Raw genomic sequence first — 17,140 nt, 5'->3', positions numbered from 1 at the left:
ATTTCTATAGGTCTGATATTGTGTCTGTTAGTGGTTGTTTCTCATTGTTGAAGATACAACTTCCCATTAGAAGTTAGGAGGGCAGAGTGTAAAGGTCTTTCCACACATTTTGCTAGCTAGAATGATTACAAGCTAGCTAGGTAGCTTGTAAGATTAACAACAAGTATGACATCAATAATGAGTAGGATAAACTCGCATAAATTATTAAAAGTACACAAACAGAAGTGAGAGCTCTGTTATGAGTCTATTTCTTTGATCAACAAATGTTAAATCAACTGCTTCAAGCAACGGCTGTTTTTGTTTGTTTTTGTTACCTCTGAAAAGAGTTTGGCAGGATCTGTGCCCTGGACAACAGAAAATTGGTGACAGGAATACAAACTGAAATACAAAAATGAAATTAAAGATTGTCATCAGCTTATTATGTTAATTGAATCCATATGCTATGCCATGCCAATCTAGGCAAAACCATATCACAGATCAGGCAGGGTGTACATGTCTGAACATGTGTGTATCAGACTGTACATAAAATGGACAGCGTCGCTAATCCTCTTCCCATTGAAGAGGTTTTTGGTTTTGAAGCCAAAATATCCCATTCCAGAATGCAGATATCTTGTACATTTTCTGCAGCCAGAGTCTGTGCAGTAGGGAATTTGTGTGTTTCCACGGTAATGAGCTCAGCCCTACAGCATACCATCCCGAGGTCCTAAGGAGTTTCTCTCTACGGCAGCTGTCAATCAAAGCAAATCTGGAAGTAAAACCACGTTTTTTTAACCTCTAATAACTAACGAAAAATAAACTTTTCAGAAAAAAGAGGCCTTGAACAAAAAACAGTCATATAATAACTACATATCACCACAGCATACAGATATGAGAAACATTTGTACGACGTGTATTTATTTTTTAAAGTTTGACCGCAGCTCCATTCAAATGCATGGGGGAGACAGAGTTTTTGACCTATACTGCAGCCAGCCACCAGGGGGAGCAGTTTTTGTGGAAGCTTCACTTCCAGCCGAGCGATCGGACGTCCATTTTTTTTTACAGTCTATGGTCTATTAGCAGCTTTGGCTGTGTGTTTACCTCTTGTGCTTCCACAATGCCTTGACCCAAAATGACATCAGACACTGTGACACCAGTATACCACCAGAGTAGAATCAATGTAAAGGTACAAAGTTGTGATGGAGGGTGTGCTTCATTATGGTGCTGTAACAAATTCACTCTATAATGAAGTCTTTGGCCTACCAAGTGGTTTAATTCTTCCAAGTGAAATTACAAATGTAATTTCAGAACAGGCCAGGATGGAGAGGATCGGCACAACCCGTGGGAGGACTAAACAGTGAGATCAAGCAGTGCGGTTTGGTAGCAGTCGATTTCAGTAAACTTGTCTTGAAAGCGTACTACAAGAGTAAAGTGGAAGCTGGAGGACTGCCTCACTCGTCCATCAATATAGTCCAACTTTTCAGCCTCAAACTCAGTGCTTAGCACCCAAGACGCAGGAGGACCACAGGAAGTTGCCCTTTAGCCAACTTAAGATCCAATTGTCTGAGCCAAGCTATGATGGCAGCTCAGTGTGTTTTACTCCCACTTACTTCCTGGAGGAGAATCTTTGCCCATCTACGTTGTGTACCAATGCATCACTTTCAGGAAAGTGTTGATGATGGGGCCGCTTTAGACTCATCCAATCCCTGTCCCACTTCAGCAAAGTATCAATAGAGATTACCTGCATTGTGACATGTGTGAAACACCTTTAACTGTAATGAGCTTTTCCAGTAGGATGCGCCCAGCACACCTCACTTTACGAAGAGCCTTTAAATCACAATTATTTCCATGCTTATAGCAGGTCATGCTCTAGCTGTTTGAAATCAGGCTGGTGCAGGACTTTTTAGAGGCTTCTCTCCAGCACCCGGCAGATTACCTTAAAGAGGCAATTGCCATGTAAATTTCAGGGTGGTGCGAATGATAATCATAGTCAGAGATGGCTCTCCACAGCAGATTTGATTTGACTTTGATGAGTGTAATCAGGAGACCATCGGGCAAAGGACTGGTGCCACAGTGTTCCTGAGATAATAGGAGAGGCATTTACACTTCAAATTAGTAAAGCAAAAACACAGCTTCAAAGGGGAAAAAAAACAAGCTAACCTTTTGTGTCTGTGCTCTCTCTGTCATCCCCTCCCTCCGTTTGGCTCAAGGGGAAGAGGAATAAGCCAGGAGTGGAAACAGCAGACACTCCAGACTCGGCACGTGGGCGAGGGGAGAAGAAAGCCATCAAGTAAGTGCCTAGTAACTGGTTTGGGAAGAATGATCTGGTGATAATGAACTACATTTGGTTCAGCTTGGAGTCCCTTGATATAAACTGCACAGGCAGGCAGGGCGGAAAACGAAGCCTGCTGTGTTGATTTTTTATCGTTAAGAGTCCGATCTCTGCAAGAGCATGTTCGGGCAGACATTAAAGGAAAGGTTAGTGATTTAATCAGCATAGATTAAATCTGCATTATCTTACCTGTGAAGCTTTTGGCTGGATCAGTCTGCTCCTGCACTTATCTTATAGGTCGTAAGATAGGTTTCCCTTAAGTGCAGGGTTTTTAGCCACGCCTCTGCACTGCTTAGAATGATGAAATAAACGGAGTGGAGTGGGGCTTGAGCTCTTTGCGATGTTGGAGTTTAAATATTTGGCAGGATTTTGATCTAACATTTCTTACAGGGCTCAAACTAAGATTAAGGTATTTTCTGTGCTTGATGAAACAGGACGATAGGTCAGAACCAGAAAATGTCAGCTTTGTAATGCTAAGTACAGTGCTTTATTCCACAAAATGTCTCCTTTAACCTGCTCATCACTACTTCTTCTCTATAAACTGCTGTTGCCACAGGCGTATTTGAATGTCTGTATTACTTTTAATCTGCAATGACAGTTTTAAGATGGAAACATGAATGTGTTCTGACTTAAGGTCCTTGTTCTCTTAAATTTTTTTGCATTTCCTTTCTCACTGGCTCCAGCTGATTGCTGCTGTGCTCTTGTTGGTCATCTCAGCTTCAAACTCTTTCTCTTCGTGCATTGCCTTTTCTCTCCTGGCTCTGTCCCTGTGCTGCACCTCTGACCTCTGCTGTGTGACTTGTATGACATGAGTGATTCTGATCACCTTTTCCTCCTCTACTTTGACTGTGTGCGATTTTTCTCTCTGCCTTGTGTCTCATGTGTTCATGCTCACGCCAAAGGATGGGACCCAGACTTCTGAATGTTTACGCAAATGTGTGTTGTCAGTGGTGCCGTGCTAGATAATCAGAATGTAATCACATGCTGTGTGTATTCATCAGATTATGACTTCCTCTTTTCTTGCTGCCTATCTCTTTCTCTGTGTCTTTGCCGCAGCACATTGCTTTATGAAATGCTTTTGTGAATGCCTCTCTCCTCCAGGCTGCCCCCTATTTTTATTTTCAAATTGGTCCAATATGATGATATTTAACTTCTTGTGAGGAATTGTTAATCTTGTGTGGTGCAGCAGTGTGGCCGACCTTCTTCCTCACCAAGCCCTTGCAGTCTCCAAAAGCAGCAGGCTCCTGATGCATACAGTTGGTTGGTGCCAAGGCTGTCCATGGTTGTGTTGCTCTGACCTGTCTCTCTCTTTGGCCGCAGTGATCTAGACAGAGACTTTTGGAATAACAATGACAGCAGCACAGTGCAGCAGAGGTGGAGCTCCTATCCACCCAAGGAGTTCGTACTTAACATTTCTCCCTATGCCCCATATGGAGATCACCGCCTCACACTCAAGTGAGTCTTGGTCCAAGGTTGGTAAGAGACTTCCACCTGAGCAGGGCTGTAACGAGGCAGGGGCTGTGCAACCTTCACTTCCCCCCTTCCTGCATCTTCCTTTACCTTTGTGCATTCCTAACCTCTGCCTTCCTCACGCCTTTCCCCTTTTTTTAGCTGTCATAATGATTAACCTCTCATCAAATTAAACCATTGGATGTGGACACTTATTAAAGGGAGAGTGCGTGCGATTGGTGTTGCGTTGTATGAGGTATTCATCAATAGTAAGTGTTACTGGGGAAGTCGGCTTGAGTTGCCATATGGAAGCTAACTATGTACATCTGCAGAAAGGGTCACAAGTACCACTTTAAAAAGTCCTACATGTAAAACAACATTTTAATTGAAGCGTATGCTGTGTTTTAGTACTTTTACTGCCTCACCTTTGAGTAAAAGGCCCTTATCTTTAGTACCATGCATCTTTCCCTATAATGGCTCTGTATTCCCACACATGCCTTGTGATGTATTCTGACATATCTCAGCTGTGTGGGTCAGAAAGCCTCATGGCCGGCACAGACAGAAATCAACCTTCACTTTCTGAAGCGTTCTTGTGTTTTTCACCAACACTGCATGTGCAACAATGAGGCAACTCCATGTCTGCACTGACCATTTTTCTGGAGAGGATTATGCAAAACCAAGTAAGAGATCATTTTTAGTGAGTAGGTGGTTATGCGGATTAGAATCCCGACACAGTGAGCAGGAGTCTGAAGCAAAACAGAGGGGTTTTGTCTCAGCCTGAGGGGCCAGCTACCAACTAAAGTTATTAAAAAAAAATGAAATAAAACATTGATTAAGAGATGATATTATTGATTTAAAATGCATGTATTGATACAACGTAAAATAAATCTACGATAGTGGCGCTTTAATGGCAACAGATTCTTATCAGCCTGCTCGCAGGATGGGTTAACATTAAACTGAAAATTTCAATCCACAAGTTTAAACATTAGCCTGCTTATTTAATAAATCACATTAAACTTCAAATTTCTATTGAAGGTGATGTTGGGACTTTCTCAACTCAACTCAACTCAACTTTATTTATATAGCACCTTTCATACATAAAAACATGCAGCCCAAAGTGCTTCACAGAATAACAGAGACAGAAAACAACAGCAATGGTAAAATTGTAAAAGGCTTGATTATAAATAAAATACTTCAAAATAAAATAAAATCAATACAGTAAAATTGATAAAATAAGTAATAGTGGAAAGAAAAGTTAAAAATAAGGTCAGATGAACACAAGAAATAAATACATAAATAAATAATTATATAAGATAAATATATGTTAAAGCAATGATTAAAATAATAATGATTAAAATAATAATTAAAATAATTAAAATAATAAAGCTGTCCAGGGCTAAAAATAAACTACTCCAAATTAAAAGCTTGATTAAAAAGGTAAGTCTTAAGTTTAAGTTTCCTCTTGAGGCTTTGCAGTTTCCAGCAGTTAGACAAAAACAACTCAAATGGCACTACTTTTAACACTGTTGCTGTTATCAGTGCCGCTTATAGTGCAAGTTGCTTTGCAGTGATCAGCCACTTACAGGAGCACTTACCAGCTCTGCTGCCATCGCAGGACAGCAAACAATATTAACATATCCTTCACTTTGTTTAGCCGATGGATTTAGAAAGCTAACAGAAATTTATGTTTTAGTCTCAGTGGCAACAAGTGGAGGTGAAATGTTCCTGTATTCCTTTATGCAGAGTTGTCTCTGGTGTTGCTCTTGCTTCTCAGAATGAATCAGTTGTTATGGGGTTTTGACCAATCAGCATCAAGTATTTAACACAACCAGGTGATCATTAAGAAAGCGGGGTAATGGTGCCAAATAATCCAGCTGGACCCTTGCTGAAGAGCTCTGCTGTACACAACAATGCTAAGTATTGTGTGTGTGAATGAAACACTCACTGAACAACCATTGTCCCTCTATAGGCCAGTCTTATCTACAAAAATGTATTCTTCTATGTTCTGCGGAAAATAAATATTTCCATAATACTGTGTCTCTTTATGTGATGTCTCTTCTAATAACCACTGACCCAAACAGCTGATTAGATACTGAAGACTGCAGAGCTGTGGTGGTTCAAAAATTTAGTCTTAAAGGAAAAGTCTTTACAAAGAGAGGAAGCAGCTAAAAATATCTGGAATTATAGCAGACATAAACTAAAATGTTGTCTTGAAGGTGGGATTGTTTTTTTTAAGTTCAATATTTGGCCTTTTTGCCTTTATTTGATAGGACAGCTGAAGAGAGACAGGAAATGTGGGGAGTAGAGAGCGGGGGAAGACATGCAGGAAATTGTTGACCGAGCAGGAATTGAACCGGCGACCCCTGCGAAGAGGACTGTTGCCTCTGTATGTGGGGCGCTTAGACCGCTAGTCCACCAGTGCCCCAGAAGGATTGTTTTTAAGGGGCTGAAGTATGTGTCTTGTGTCTTTATCTGAAGCGGTGAGTAGCTTAGCTTCTGTGTGGGAACTTGCCTTGCTAACTGTTATGGATAAATACCTCATACAACCACCTCAAAAAAAAACAGGACTATCCCTTTAAATCCACCTACTTTTACAATCTCTATTATTTTTATTTCTCTAAGGACAAAATTTGATTCCAGAGCTACCAGGGATTTTTAGCCAAAAGCCTTTTACAAACGCTCGCTCTATAAATGCCACAGTGCTGCAATTTACATAAACTTCACATTTCTAGACCTACTATTGTTTTTTAATGTGATTCCCATCAACAATAGTATAACGACATCAATAAAAATTCACCCAATGTTGGCACGCTGGAGGGCAGAAACGGTTACTAATGATTAGTCATAATCTGCTTGGAAATGTGAGTGTAGAAAAATGTCATACACACACATTAACAGCATCCCCACGACAGCCATCCGACCATCACTGCAGCAGAGCCTGATAGCATCCTGGGGCTAATTCCTGCCGCTGCTCCTCATAACCCGTCACCTTTTTAATGAACACTGAGGCCGCTCTCAGACGCCCCCCCACTCCCTACAGCCCTGCTTCTGCTCCCACTAACTCCTGACCTCTAACCTCTCACCTCTCTCCCATGGGGTGTAACCATGGAGACGGACAACCCTCGTAGCCTTTCTCTCCTTAGAGACATGTATACTTTAACCCACCTTCTCTGTAATCTGTCTTTTCTCGTGCTCTTCGTGTGAACTGAAATTTGTTGTTGCTGTTGTTGTTGTTGTGGAGGGTTGACCGTTAAACCAGGTTGCAGTGTTGGTGCCAGTGTTCACCTGTGGTTTACATCCATCTGTGGCTTCTCTCTGACCCCCATCAACCTATTATCTAATATGTGCCGCACTAACACAGGAGCACTTGAACTGTGTCTGTTGTCTATCATACTGGGAGATAAAGTAACAGCGATTTCACCTGATGCAATAAAAGTCGTTTTTTAACTCACCAAGCACTTGAATCCAATAAAGCCTTAGCAAGGTCAGACTTATCTCCCCCCGGGCGCAGAGAGGACTCCGAGCTTAGACATTCTGCTACCAGGCACCCGTCCGATAAACTCTCTAATAACTGGTCATCTTTAATAGACCCAGCTGTTGAGGACTCTGCTGTTAAATTGCCTGGAGAAAAGGAGGCAGTAGTGTGCTTAAGAGCACAGTGGATAAATGGATTGCTGTCTAAAGCCTCAACCAGGAGATGACGGCTGCTGATCTCAGAAGACCAAGTTTAAATCCTGGAGCTTGTGTTTGAAGAAGTTCAAATTTTAAAAAAGAGAAAAACCCTCAAGGTTGCCGTTCATTGTCGATAAAGTTGTTTTTCATCAGGTTCGGCCTTTCAGAGATTTTTTTCCTGTCCATCAAAAAAAAAAGGTGAAATATTTCTCTGCAGTAATTTTTTTTTTCTTTTTTTTTGTTAAGTACTGCGTGAGCTCTGAAAACTTTTTAATTAAAATGGAACATTATAAACATTAATGGCTCTATCTTTTACCCGTCATTACCTTTTTCCAACCGACTCAGTTGTCATCTTCCGGCCCAGCACACACACACAGTGTGTAAATAGCACTGTGCCCCTACGTTTGCCCCCACTGAAATGTTGGTCTTTGAATATTGTGTGGACAGGCACACAGGTGGCGTGTTGCTTTCTTTCTATTTTTCCAGAGTTTTATTTTTTGGCTTCTATGCACCCAATGAGAAAACAGGACAGTGGATAGAACAGAAAAGAGAAGAGGTAGTTGGGAGCAGCATGCAGCAAAAAGCCATGGGCTGTAATCCAAACCTGAGGACCCCAGCCTCTGCACATGGGGCACGCAAATCTACCTCTAGGCCAAACTGGTGCAAAAACCTTGTCTTAAGTCTATGTTTGTCGAGATTTATAATAAAAATAATAATAAAAAAATAAAAATAAAAATAATAATAATAATAATAAAAATAATAATAATAATAATAAACTTTATTTATACAGCACTTTTCTTAACAAGGTTACAAAGTGCTTCACAACAAAAAAGCAGAGAATTACAAAGCATGCAAACAGGAGGGAAAGACAGAAGCAAAACAAGACATCTGAATGCAGAGCAAATTCGTGAATTAGGGGTGGAGAAATGACTTTTCATATAAAAAAAAATTTTTTTTAGTGAGGATTTAAAAGCAGTTAAGGTTTTGGGCTGTCTAATTGTCAGTGGCAGGGAGTTCCACAGTCTTGGAGCTCTGATTGAAAAGGCCCAGTCACCTTTTGTTTTAAGGCGGGATCTTGGCACAACCAGCAGAGATTCATCCACAGACCTGAGGGGCCGCCCAGGCACATAGGGGGTTAAAAGGTCTCTTTAATAGGTGGGGCCTGTCCATTTAAAATTTTAAAAGTAATCAATAAAATCTTAAAATCGACACAATAAAAAACTGGCAGCCAATGTGAGCTGGCGAGGACAGGAGTGATGTGTTGATATTTTGATGTGCCTGTTAAAATCTGAGCGGCTGCATTTTGAACTAGTTGGAGTCTGTGGAGGGAGCTCTGACTGATACCTGTTCAAAGTGCATAACAATTATCAAGACGTGAAAAAATAAAAGCATGGATGACTTTGGACAGATCGGAGGGGGAAAGGAAAGATCTAGGGCACATTAGTAAGATAGGAAGGCCTTTAAACAGAAACACACCTTCCTCTTCTTGTTGCACACATCCAGAGGTAAACTGCAGCATTCCTAGTCATAAAGGAAACACAGCCGACAAATTTCCTGTAGGCACACCTGGCTCTTTAACAAAACAAGAGAAGACTGGCTGATTTGATTTATGTTACAACCAAAATACACCTATGGATAATCTAGGGATTTAACCCATCTCTTTGCGCCCTGTACCTCACTTAGCACCTTGATCATGAGTTGCTGAACAACCAAAAGGTGGTCCGACACGTCTTAATTAACTTTGTGCTACATGCTTTAGACTGTGTGCTTGAAACAGGGGCCCAAGATTTTTCAACAGACTACTTGAAGCCCCTAACATTGCGCTGCTAAAGCCAGCAGACAGCTCAGTTATTTCCTGTTTGGGATTCTCTCGAGATCAGCAGCCTTCAATCTCTGAAATAGCACTTGGTGTCATCTGTCAAACAGGTTGCTAACTAACCTGCTCGATCAATCTCCATCTTTAAGGACTTATTGGATCAGGGGTCACATTTTTTAATATGGGGCTTGTTATTTATTGGATGCCATCTACAGTCATGACACAAGTCAGAAAAATGATTGTGTTGAATTGACATCATCCATTCTTCAAATGTAGGCATCAGTTTTGATGATTTATATTTACTATATATTATCCTTTATCTAATCAATCTGATGGCTCTGAAATGAAAAGCTGTCACAGGATATGTGGCTATATTTCTTTGTAAATCACTCCTTCCCTCTGTGGAGTTGAGTCAAAAACAGGATTGATAAGTGAGTGTGATTTCCCTGTAAAGACCCTCAGATGTTCATAGACCGAGTTATTTATGTGATCCTACTTTTAATAAAGATTAGGGACGTTCACCTTGTGCCACAGCTCGATATACGAGACCGTGTGTTGACCGTAGCGGTGTCATCCATGCTGCTGCTGTGATTGATGACTTCTCCTCGTGCTCTGTCAGGTCAATCGGTCAGAATTAAATGTGAAAGGTGACCTTCAAAGAGACATGATACAAGTGTAACACCACCCCCCTCATTCCTTCACTGATCCCTACACGTACACACCAGGCGACAACCTCCTCTGTGCCTTTTTATTTTGTGTCACCTGGAGCAGGAGCAACATGCATATTAATGAAATGTAGTCATGTCACCAGAGGGCACTACAGTGCTTTATTTTTGATCAGCACTGCTTACTGAGAAGACATGACATTTTAAAACTGAAGACATGTTTGAGATGAAATATGAATCGAGTGGCATTACTCCTGAGCTCTTTTGGAGGTCGATATGATTAGATCGCTGTTAAGATTCTTTCTCGTGTGTGGTGCAGGTATTTTACCGCTTCCTGTTTACTGTTATTGACGCTAAGTGGGGGATCAAATGACAAATGGATCTTTGAAAAATGAGAGAATGAACATTAGGACCCTAAAAATAGAGTAATCAATGTCTTACAGGAACAAATGTATGAGTATTCAACCAAATATCACATTGGATGGCTTCCCAAATATTTGCTCATGAGGCACTTCAGTCCCCTCCAAGTTGCTGCTGTTAAATTGGCTTCTATAGCAGCACATTTCAAACCTCAAATGGCCAACTGAACAAGAGAATGAAAACTAAATAACCCGAGTCCACACTCTGTTGCCGCTAGTGAATGCTGGCAGCTGTAGTATTGGTCCTCTGAGGCCCAAAGGAGTGACCGCTTGCTGGTTTTCCACCCTCCACAGGCTCCCTCTGTATTCTTCTCTTCCTCCTCTTCTTCTTTTCCTCTCTGCACTCCTCACCCCCATCCCTCTCGTCCTCCACACTGGACTCCAGACCTTTTCATCTACCTGCCTCTCACTTGGCCTGGAAAACCAGTCCTGCCCCCTCACACACTCTACTGATCTGTCTTACCTCTTTAACCATGTGGTTGCTCAATCTACTCTCCTTTTTGTGTGTGTGTTGGTGTGTTTTTGTCATCTTTCTCACACTCTTTGATCTTTTTCTCCTCTGCCCGTTGTTATTCTCTCTCCGCTGTAATCTCTGTCTGGCATGGGACCTCCCGCACCCCTGTCTCTGTCTCTCAGTGGGGCAGTGTCAGGGGGTCAGAAGGGGGCAGCCACTGGGCATGGGGATGATGGGGGGGGTCCTAATCGCAGTGACAGCGTGAAGAGCATGGTGACAGAGGGAGTGAAGGCCGGGAGGTGGCAGACCGTCCAGGGACACATGCACTCCGGAGGACTGAGACCCAGCGAGTGAGTTCGGAACCGAGCAGAAACAAAGGCAAACATTTCAGTCATAGAAAAGTAACAGCAAAACACGTCATCACAATGCTATTCCTACGAGTTGTTACCTCACAGCAGCTATGATTAGATGAATGAATCAGTTTTCGAGGTCAAGTTCAGCAGGAAGGTGCAGCTCATGTTTCAAGGTGAGCGTGTAGGCACAGATCAAAGCGTGAGCGCCGGGGAGATGTGATCTTTCGTCATCCTGAGAAGATAACAATAGTTGCTGGAGCTGTATCACACTGACTCAAACCCCAGCTGCTCCTGTGTAACTCTGCAGGAGAGGATGATTTATTTATGCGAGGAACTGCACTGCCTGCAAGTGTACTTTCAAAAAGATGCAACCAAAATAGTCTCATTTTCCCACACTGCCTGAAATAGTGCCTCATACCATGCCGACACGCCTTTTAATTAAAACTTAAGCTGAAATGTGAACTGCATGTTGCTTACTGACTGCATGTGTCCCACAGCCATGATGTCTGACATGATTTAGAGTCTATATTCAGTGTGCTGTAAATGAGGCAGTTAATTTTCAGTTCTTGGTGATTTTCTACACCTTCCTTTGGCACCTCGTGCCTGTGATTTCTTCCTCCACAACACATTTACGCTCATCACTACCTCACTCCTCATTCCTCCTCTTCTCTCATCTTTCTTTTTGCCCCCCCTGTCTATAATTGGATTCTATTTTCAGGCTGCTATAAGTGTCTGTGTCTCTTGTGTTGTGTCTCACACCCCATTTTCTGTCTCTCCTCCGTCGTCACCCACTGTCGTTATCACTCCCATCGCTCCCTCCATCTTTCTGTTACCCTGTAAAACCAATCGTCTGATTCTCTTCTTTTCTCTTCCGTTTCATGTCTGTAAAAACCCACTGTTGACCTTTTCATTCTTTTTATTTGTAAATATCATAAATTGCACACTGAAAGCCTCGTGCGAAATTGTGTTAGGTAAAGTATGCCAGGCGGAGTAAAAAGGCACCTAACTGATGTGAATAGCTCTCTCATGACCTAATTCTGGAAGTCTGGGTTACACAGTGATCTGAAAGACAGGAGGATATATTTAGTAAGTCGAGAAAAAAAAACATAAAAAAGGTTACAAGGTACACAAGAGCCCACAAAACAAACGCATGTTGTTTATGTAAATAAGATATCATAGTTTTGTGACAACTGAAGTCCCTTTGAGGGAAAGCAGTGGGCCCATTACAACTCATCTCTAAATGGGAGGAGTAGAGACTGAGAGGGTGACAGAGGGAGGGAGTCGTACTGTAGGACTTGGTTGGCTGTTGGGATGTCTCTAGAGGTGCAGCATGTATTTAAACGACGAAATAGACTAAGAGAGAAAGGAAAAGAGGCAATCAGGCGTGGAAAAAGTTGAATGACGAGTAGGGAAAATGGGGATCTCTCATCACACCAAAAAAACGTCATCAAGAAGGCCAGGGAGCTGCAAAGCCACCGCGCACATACCTCGACGAGGTCAAGTTGCGCTGAATCGCACTTTACCCCTGCGGACAGTTCACATCCGACTCCTGCATGCGCGAAACCCACCCTCACGCAAACAGCATGCTCAGGCTGTGCAACCACGCAGAATACACACACACCTGACGCGGGCGCACAGGCGGAGCTCGCAGTCGGCACACTTCTGCTGGACTCAGGCCTATCAGCAGCACACAGCACACAGCGATCACTCAGGCTGCACCTTCTACTGCTATTTCTGCTACTGCTGTTACTGCTGCTGCCTCACCGTGCTCTCTTTCTCTCTCCTCCTTCTTCTGTCTCCACCTCCAAACTCTCCTCCCTCTGCCCTCCTCTCCTCCGACATCACTTTGACTTCCTCTCCCCCCTCCTCTTCCTCCCCCTCACCATCATCAACTTCCTGTTTGGATGAACTTTCCTGTGTCTATTCTGACGTCAACCTGACTTCTTTAACTGTGTCCTCCTACTGCCCTGTGCCACCATGTCTCATCTCTGACCTTACCACTCCTGAAAAACTCACCTATTCTTGCTCTCCTCCTACATCACCTTCTTCTTCTTCCTCTTCTTCTTCCTCCTCCTCCTCCTCCCATGTGTCCTCTGACTCCTTCCTCCCCCCTCATCATCCTGTCCTCTGCCGGCCGTGGCCTTCTCTGCGCTCTCTTTCCTCCCTGCTCCTCTGCCCTCCCAGCTTTGGGGATCCAGTCTTATCCTATGCGTCTACTCTGGAGCACATCCCCACCCGGCCTCGGACGCTGCTACGCCAGCAGAGCCTTCAGCAGCCTCTCATCCATCCACCGGGCCCTGTCCTGGGCCATCCGCCCACCACATCACAGAGCTTGGGACAATTACACACTGCACCAGGACAGCCAGGGGGTGGTGGTGGAGGTGGGGGTGCAGGGAAAGGAGAGGGAGGAGGCAGCGGTGGTGAGGGTGGGGATGCAGGTACAAGAGGCGGTCCCCGGGGGGCACGGGGCAGCCCAGCAGGAGCAGGGGCGTCTCGCTATAGGGGAGGTGGAGCAGGAGGGCGCTCACGTGCCAATCCTGGCAGCTGGGATTACATGATGGACCAGATCAAGAATCGAGGCCTGGACGTCAAATCCTTCATGTGAGTCTCTGAAGTCCTCATTCATAACATCACATGGTGTCTCTCTGAAGTGTCACATGCCAGGCTTCTGTCATTATCTGCATGTTCAAGTCTATGCTATGCTATGCTTAGTAGTTATCTATATTTGTTTAATGTGTCTGTTAGCATCAGAATATAATCTTAAATGTTATAGAATCAACTCTTTCATTTATATCTTATGTATGTTGAAGTACCTGACTAATCTGCGTTTACTTTCCCCTCTGTGAAACATGACTCTCTCTCTTTTCTTTGGGGGGTTTCTTTCAGTTTTAATCTGATATCCAGGGAAGGATATTACTTCTGTCCATCAAAATATGAGCTGTGTGCAGACAAGTAGAAGTATAATGTAGAAGTCAAGGCTGTGTAAGGTTGTGTGTTTGGAGCATGTGCAGATCGTGCCTGATGGCACTTACACTTGACATGGCAGTTTAAACCATGTAATAGCTCATCATGTTAATGCAGGATGATGAAGCAGAACGCAGATGAGCAGGCCTGATGTCAGCTTGTTCTAAAAATTGATTATATATGTTACTGAGTGTCGAGTTATTAATTGCAAATAAGCTGTTGACTTTTAGCTGAAGGGCCTGCGGGTGTGCAGATGGATCCCCACCTCATTTAATGGAAACATTTTACTTCACACTTGCTGATTCTGCATATTTACATTATGTTTATTTGTTTCTATTCTTAGAGTTGGTATTTATGAAGTTATACGTTTAATGATCCTTTCATAAAATCAGCTGAGTGTGGTGTTTAAGGACTTAATACATAGTGAGCAATTATATTCTTTAACATTTGTGCTGCATCAGTGATCAGCCAGAGAAATGAGAGAGCTTCTTATTGAGCAATCTGAAAGAGAAATGCATTTTTCCTAATTTGGAATAAATGACATCATGTGCATGAAAAATGGCGAGGAACTTGGAGCATATTGTGAGCTATTTCGACCCCATTCTGTGATGAATTGTTCAATGTTTGCTCTGTATGCTCTGCTAAGCAGTAACATCTGTTTGGATGGCATTCAGCCTGTCTGCTGCAATTGTCCTTACAAGACAGAGCTCACAGTGCTAGTTTATGATATTCACAAGACAGTGTCATAAAAAGTCACAATATATTTCCTATTCACACCATCCCACTCAGTTGGATTATGTTATTTCTGAAGCATGTTTTGGACGACACAGAAATGTTTACTATCCTGCTCAGGAGACACATCAGTAAGTTGAATCAGCATTTTGCCCTTAAAATCGCACCTCTGTTGATGTGCCGATTGTAAATCTGTCTGCTTGCTAAGCTGCTACCCTACTGACATGTGTGTCAGCATCAGTACATCACACTGTCCACGTGTGGCTGTGCATCAGTACAAGAACATGGGTTAAGCAGCCGTGTGTAGATTTGTGTTAACCCTGAAGAATTGATCTTATGTCACCAGCACCATTACTTCTACGACATATTGTTACTTTAGGGCAGGAGTGCAGCTGGAGCAGATGAAGGAGAGAGGGTTGTGATGAAGGGCGAGGAAGGATACTGCCAAGGTACAACACGTGTTTAATGTCCCTTGCCACTGAATCCCTTCTACAGTAGCGTTTTAAGATTAGTTTCCTTTTTTTATGCGTGTTAAAGCTTCTCCGGGCATTTAAGTATGACACAGCTGAACTAATGCCACAGGCTAAACCGAGCATTGGCCAAGCAGCGCATGCCACCATCAAGGTCATTGAGAAAATATCACCCATAATAGTCAGATATAGCACTTACCACTGTAAATGTGAGATCGAGGTCATTGTTGTATTTCCCTTTCTGTAACAGTAACACCTCATATGATAGATGACAGAGCAGTCTAGTAATAGACATGACCCATTGTTCAAGCCAGTTAATTTCAGTCTTGGCCAGTTTCCCTTTGTGGGTGAATCATTACTCAGTGAATGTGTTGATGTGATTGACACAGATATCTAGCCCTTGGAGATGTTTCACCAAATGGTTCTCTTGGGTTGATTGGTCTTCACACTTTTTGGCTCAAATCCAATAATTTATCCTGGTGTCAGTGTCCGTCCCCTCAATCACCTCTGCGTCCTTAATGTTCAGTGCATTGATTAAAGTGTTTTACCAATATTCTTAAGTGTAAATGCCCATACTTAAGAGGGGAAAGGAGAAGAGGGATCCAATAACTGTTATACTGTCAGTATCAGTAGAAGTGCCATATCATTAGGTCTACATCATATAGAACAGCAAATCAAAACCAGAGATGCTTCAGCATTTTCAGGTAATATATCAAAAGTTTTGTAGGGTAACCTAATTTAAATCCAATTTAAAAAAAACAAAAATATTTAAAAACCTACACTGAGTCAGCTGTAACACATGCACATATGATGCTACAATGAACAGTGAATTTTAAACAATCGAAAAGAGATTCCGTAGCTACTAGTCAGCTAAAAAGTGAAGGTCAGAGAAGCAAGACAAGAAATATAATTTGTAGGTTAAGTTAGCAAAAAGTAAAAGGTTAAATTAATTAGAAAAGTGAAATAGAAAATAGGCTAAAACTTGAAGTTAGCTAAAAGTGATGGGTAAAAAGCTATAACATAAAGTTTGAAAAACAGTCACAATAATCAGCTTTATGTAGAAAGTTAAAAAATGCTAGTTTAGGTCATGAATAAAAGATAAAGCTAATTGTATTTTATAATCAAAATTACTTAAAGTAATAGGCAAGAACTAGTTAGCTAAATGCAAAGGATAAGCTGACAGTTTTCTAAACTCAAAAGCACACCCACAAACAGTTAGCTAGCTGCAATGATGTAGCTTTAATGTTAAAAATAACCTAATAAGTGAGAGGAGACACTGCAGCTAGTTCAATAGATAATAGGCCAAAAGTTAGAGTAATCGGTAAACATATGGCTAAAAGTGATGAACAGCTTTAAGTCACAATGTTTTAGGTCAACATTTTAGCTTAGGTCATGAACAAAAGGTTAGCTAACAGTATTTAATAACGGGTGTGGCTGAAAGTAATAGGCAAGAAAATGTTAGCCAAAAGCAAAGGATAAGCCAGCAGCAGGCCCACAAATAGTTAGCTAACTGTAATGTGGTAGCTTTAATGCAAAATGCATTAAATGGTCTCAAGGCTGAAATGTTTAGCTGAATGTTGTGGTTTAAAGATGTGAAAAAAGTGATCTAATTGTGATTTATCAGTCCAAAAAGTTAGCAAGCTGTAGAGGTAGTGATGTAAGGATACACTTAACCCATGGTTTGATTCAAATCCTGATTTTTGGTTCACGATACGATTCACTCACGATTCTCTAACGATTCTCAAGAAACTGGATTGAACTCAAAGTTTAAAGAACTATTATTATTTATATATTTATTTAAATTCTCAGATATGGACAGTTGCAATCTATATTTTTTC

General features: G+C 42.0%; 1 protein-coding gene across 1 annotated transcript in view; it reads left to right on the top strand.

The window, feature by feature from the left end:
* The window catches only part of syt7a (synaptotagmin VIIa), a 109,626-nt gene that overhangs the window by 68,553 nt on the left and 23,933 nt on the right, over positions 1 to 17,140 (top strand). The window contains exons 3-7 of the mRNA XM_034685136.1: positions 2,187 to 2,266; positions 3,629 to 3,763; positions 10,966 to 11,133; positions 13,321 to 13,508; positions 13,575 to 13,737. Of these exons, the coding sequence (XP_034541027.1) occupies positions 2,187 to 2,266; positions 3,629 to 3,763; positions 10,966 to 11,133; positions 13,321 to 13,508; positions 13,575 to 13,737 (734 nt within the window). The remainder of the gene's footprint in view (positions 1 to 2,186; positions 2,267 to 3,628; positions 3,764 to 10,965; positions 11,134 to 13,320; positions 13,509 to 13,574; positions 13,738 to 17,140) is intronic.

The sequence above is a fragment of the Notolabrus celidotus genome, chromosome 6 (genome assembly GCF_009762535.1).
Source record: "Notolabrus celidotus isolate fNotCel1 chromosome 6, fNotCel1.pri, whole genome shotgun sequence".
Lineage (NCBI taxonomy): Eukaryota > Metazoa > Chordata > Actinopteri > Labriformes > Labridae > Notolabrus > Notolabrus celidotus.
The sequence above is the reverse complement of the archived record's forward strand: the minus strand, read 5'-3'. Positions and strand labels throughout refer to the sequence as shown.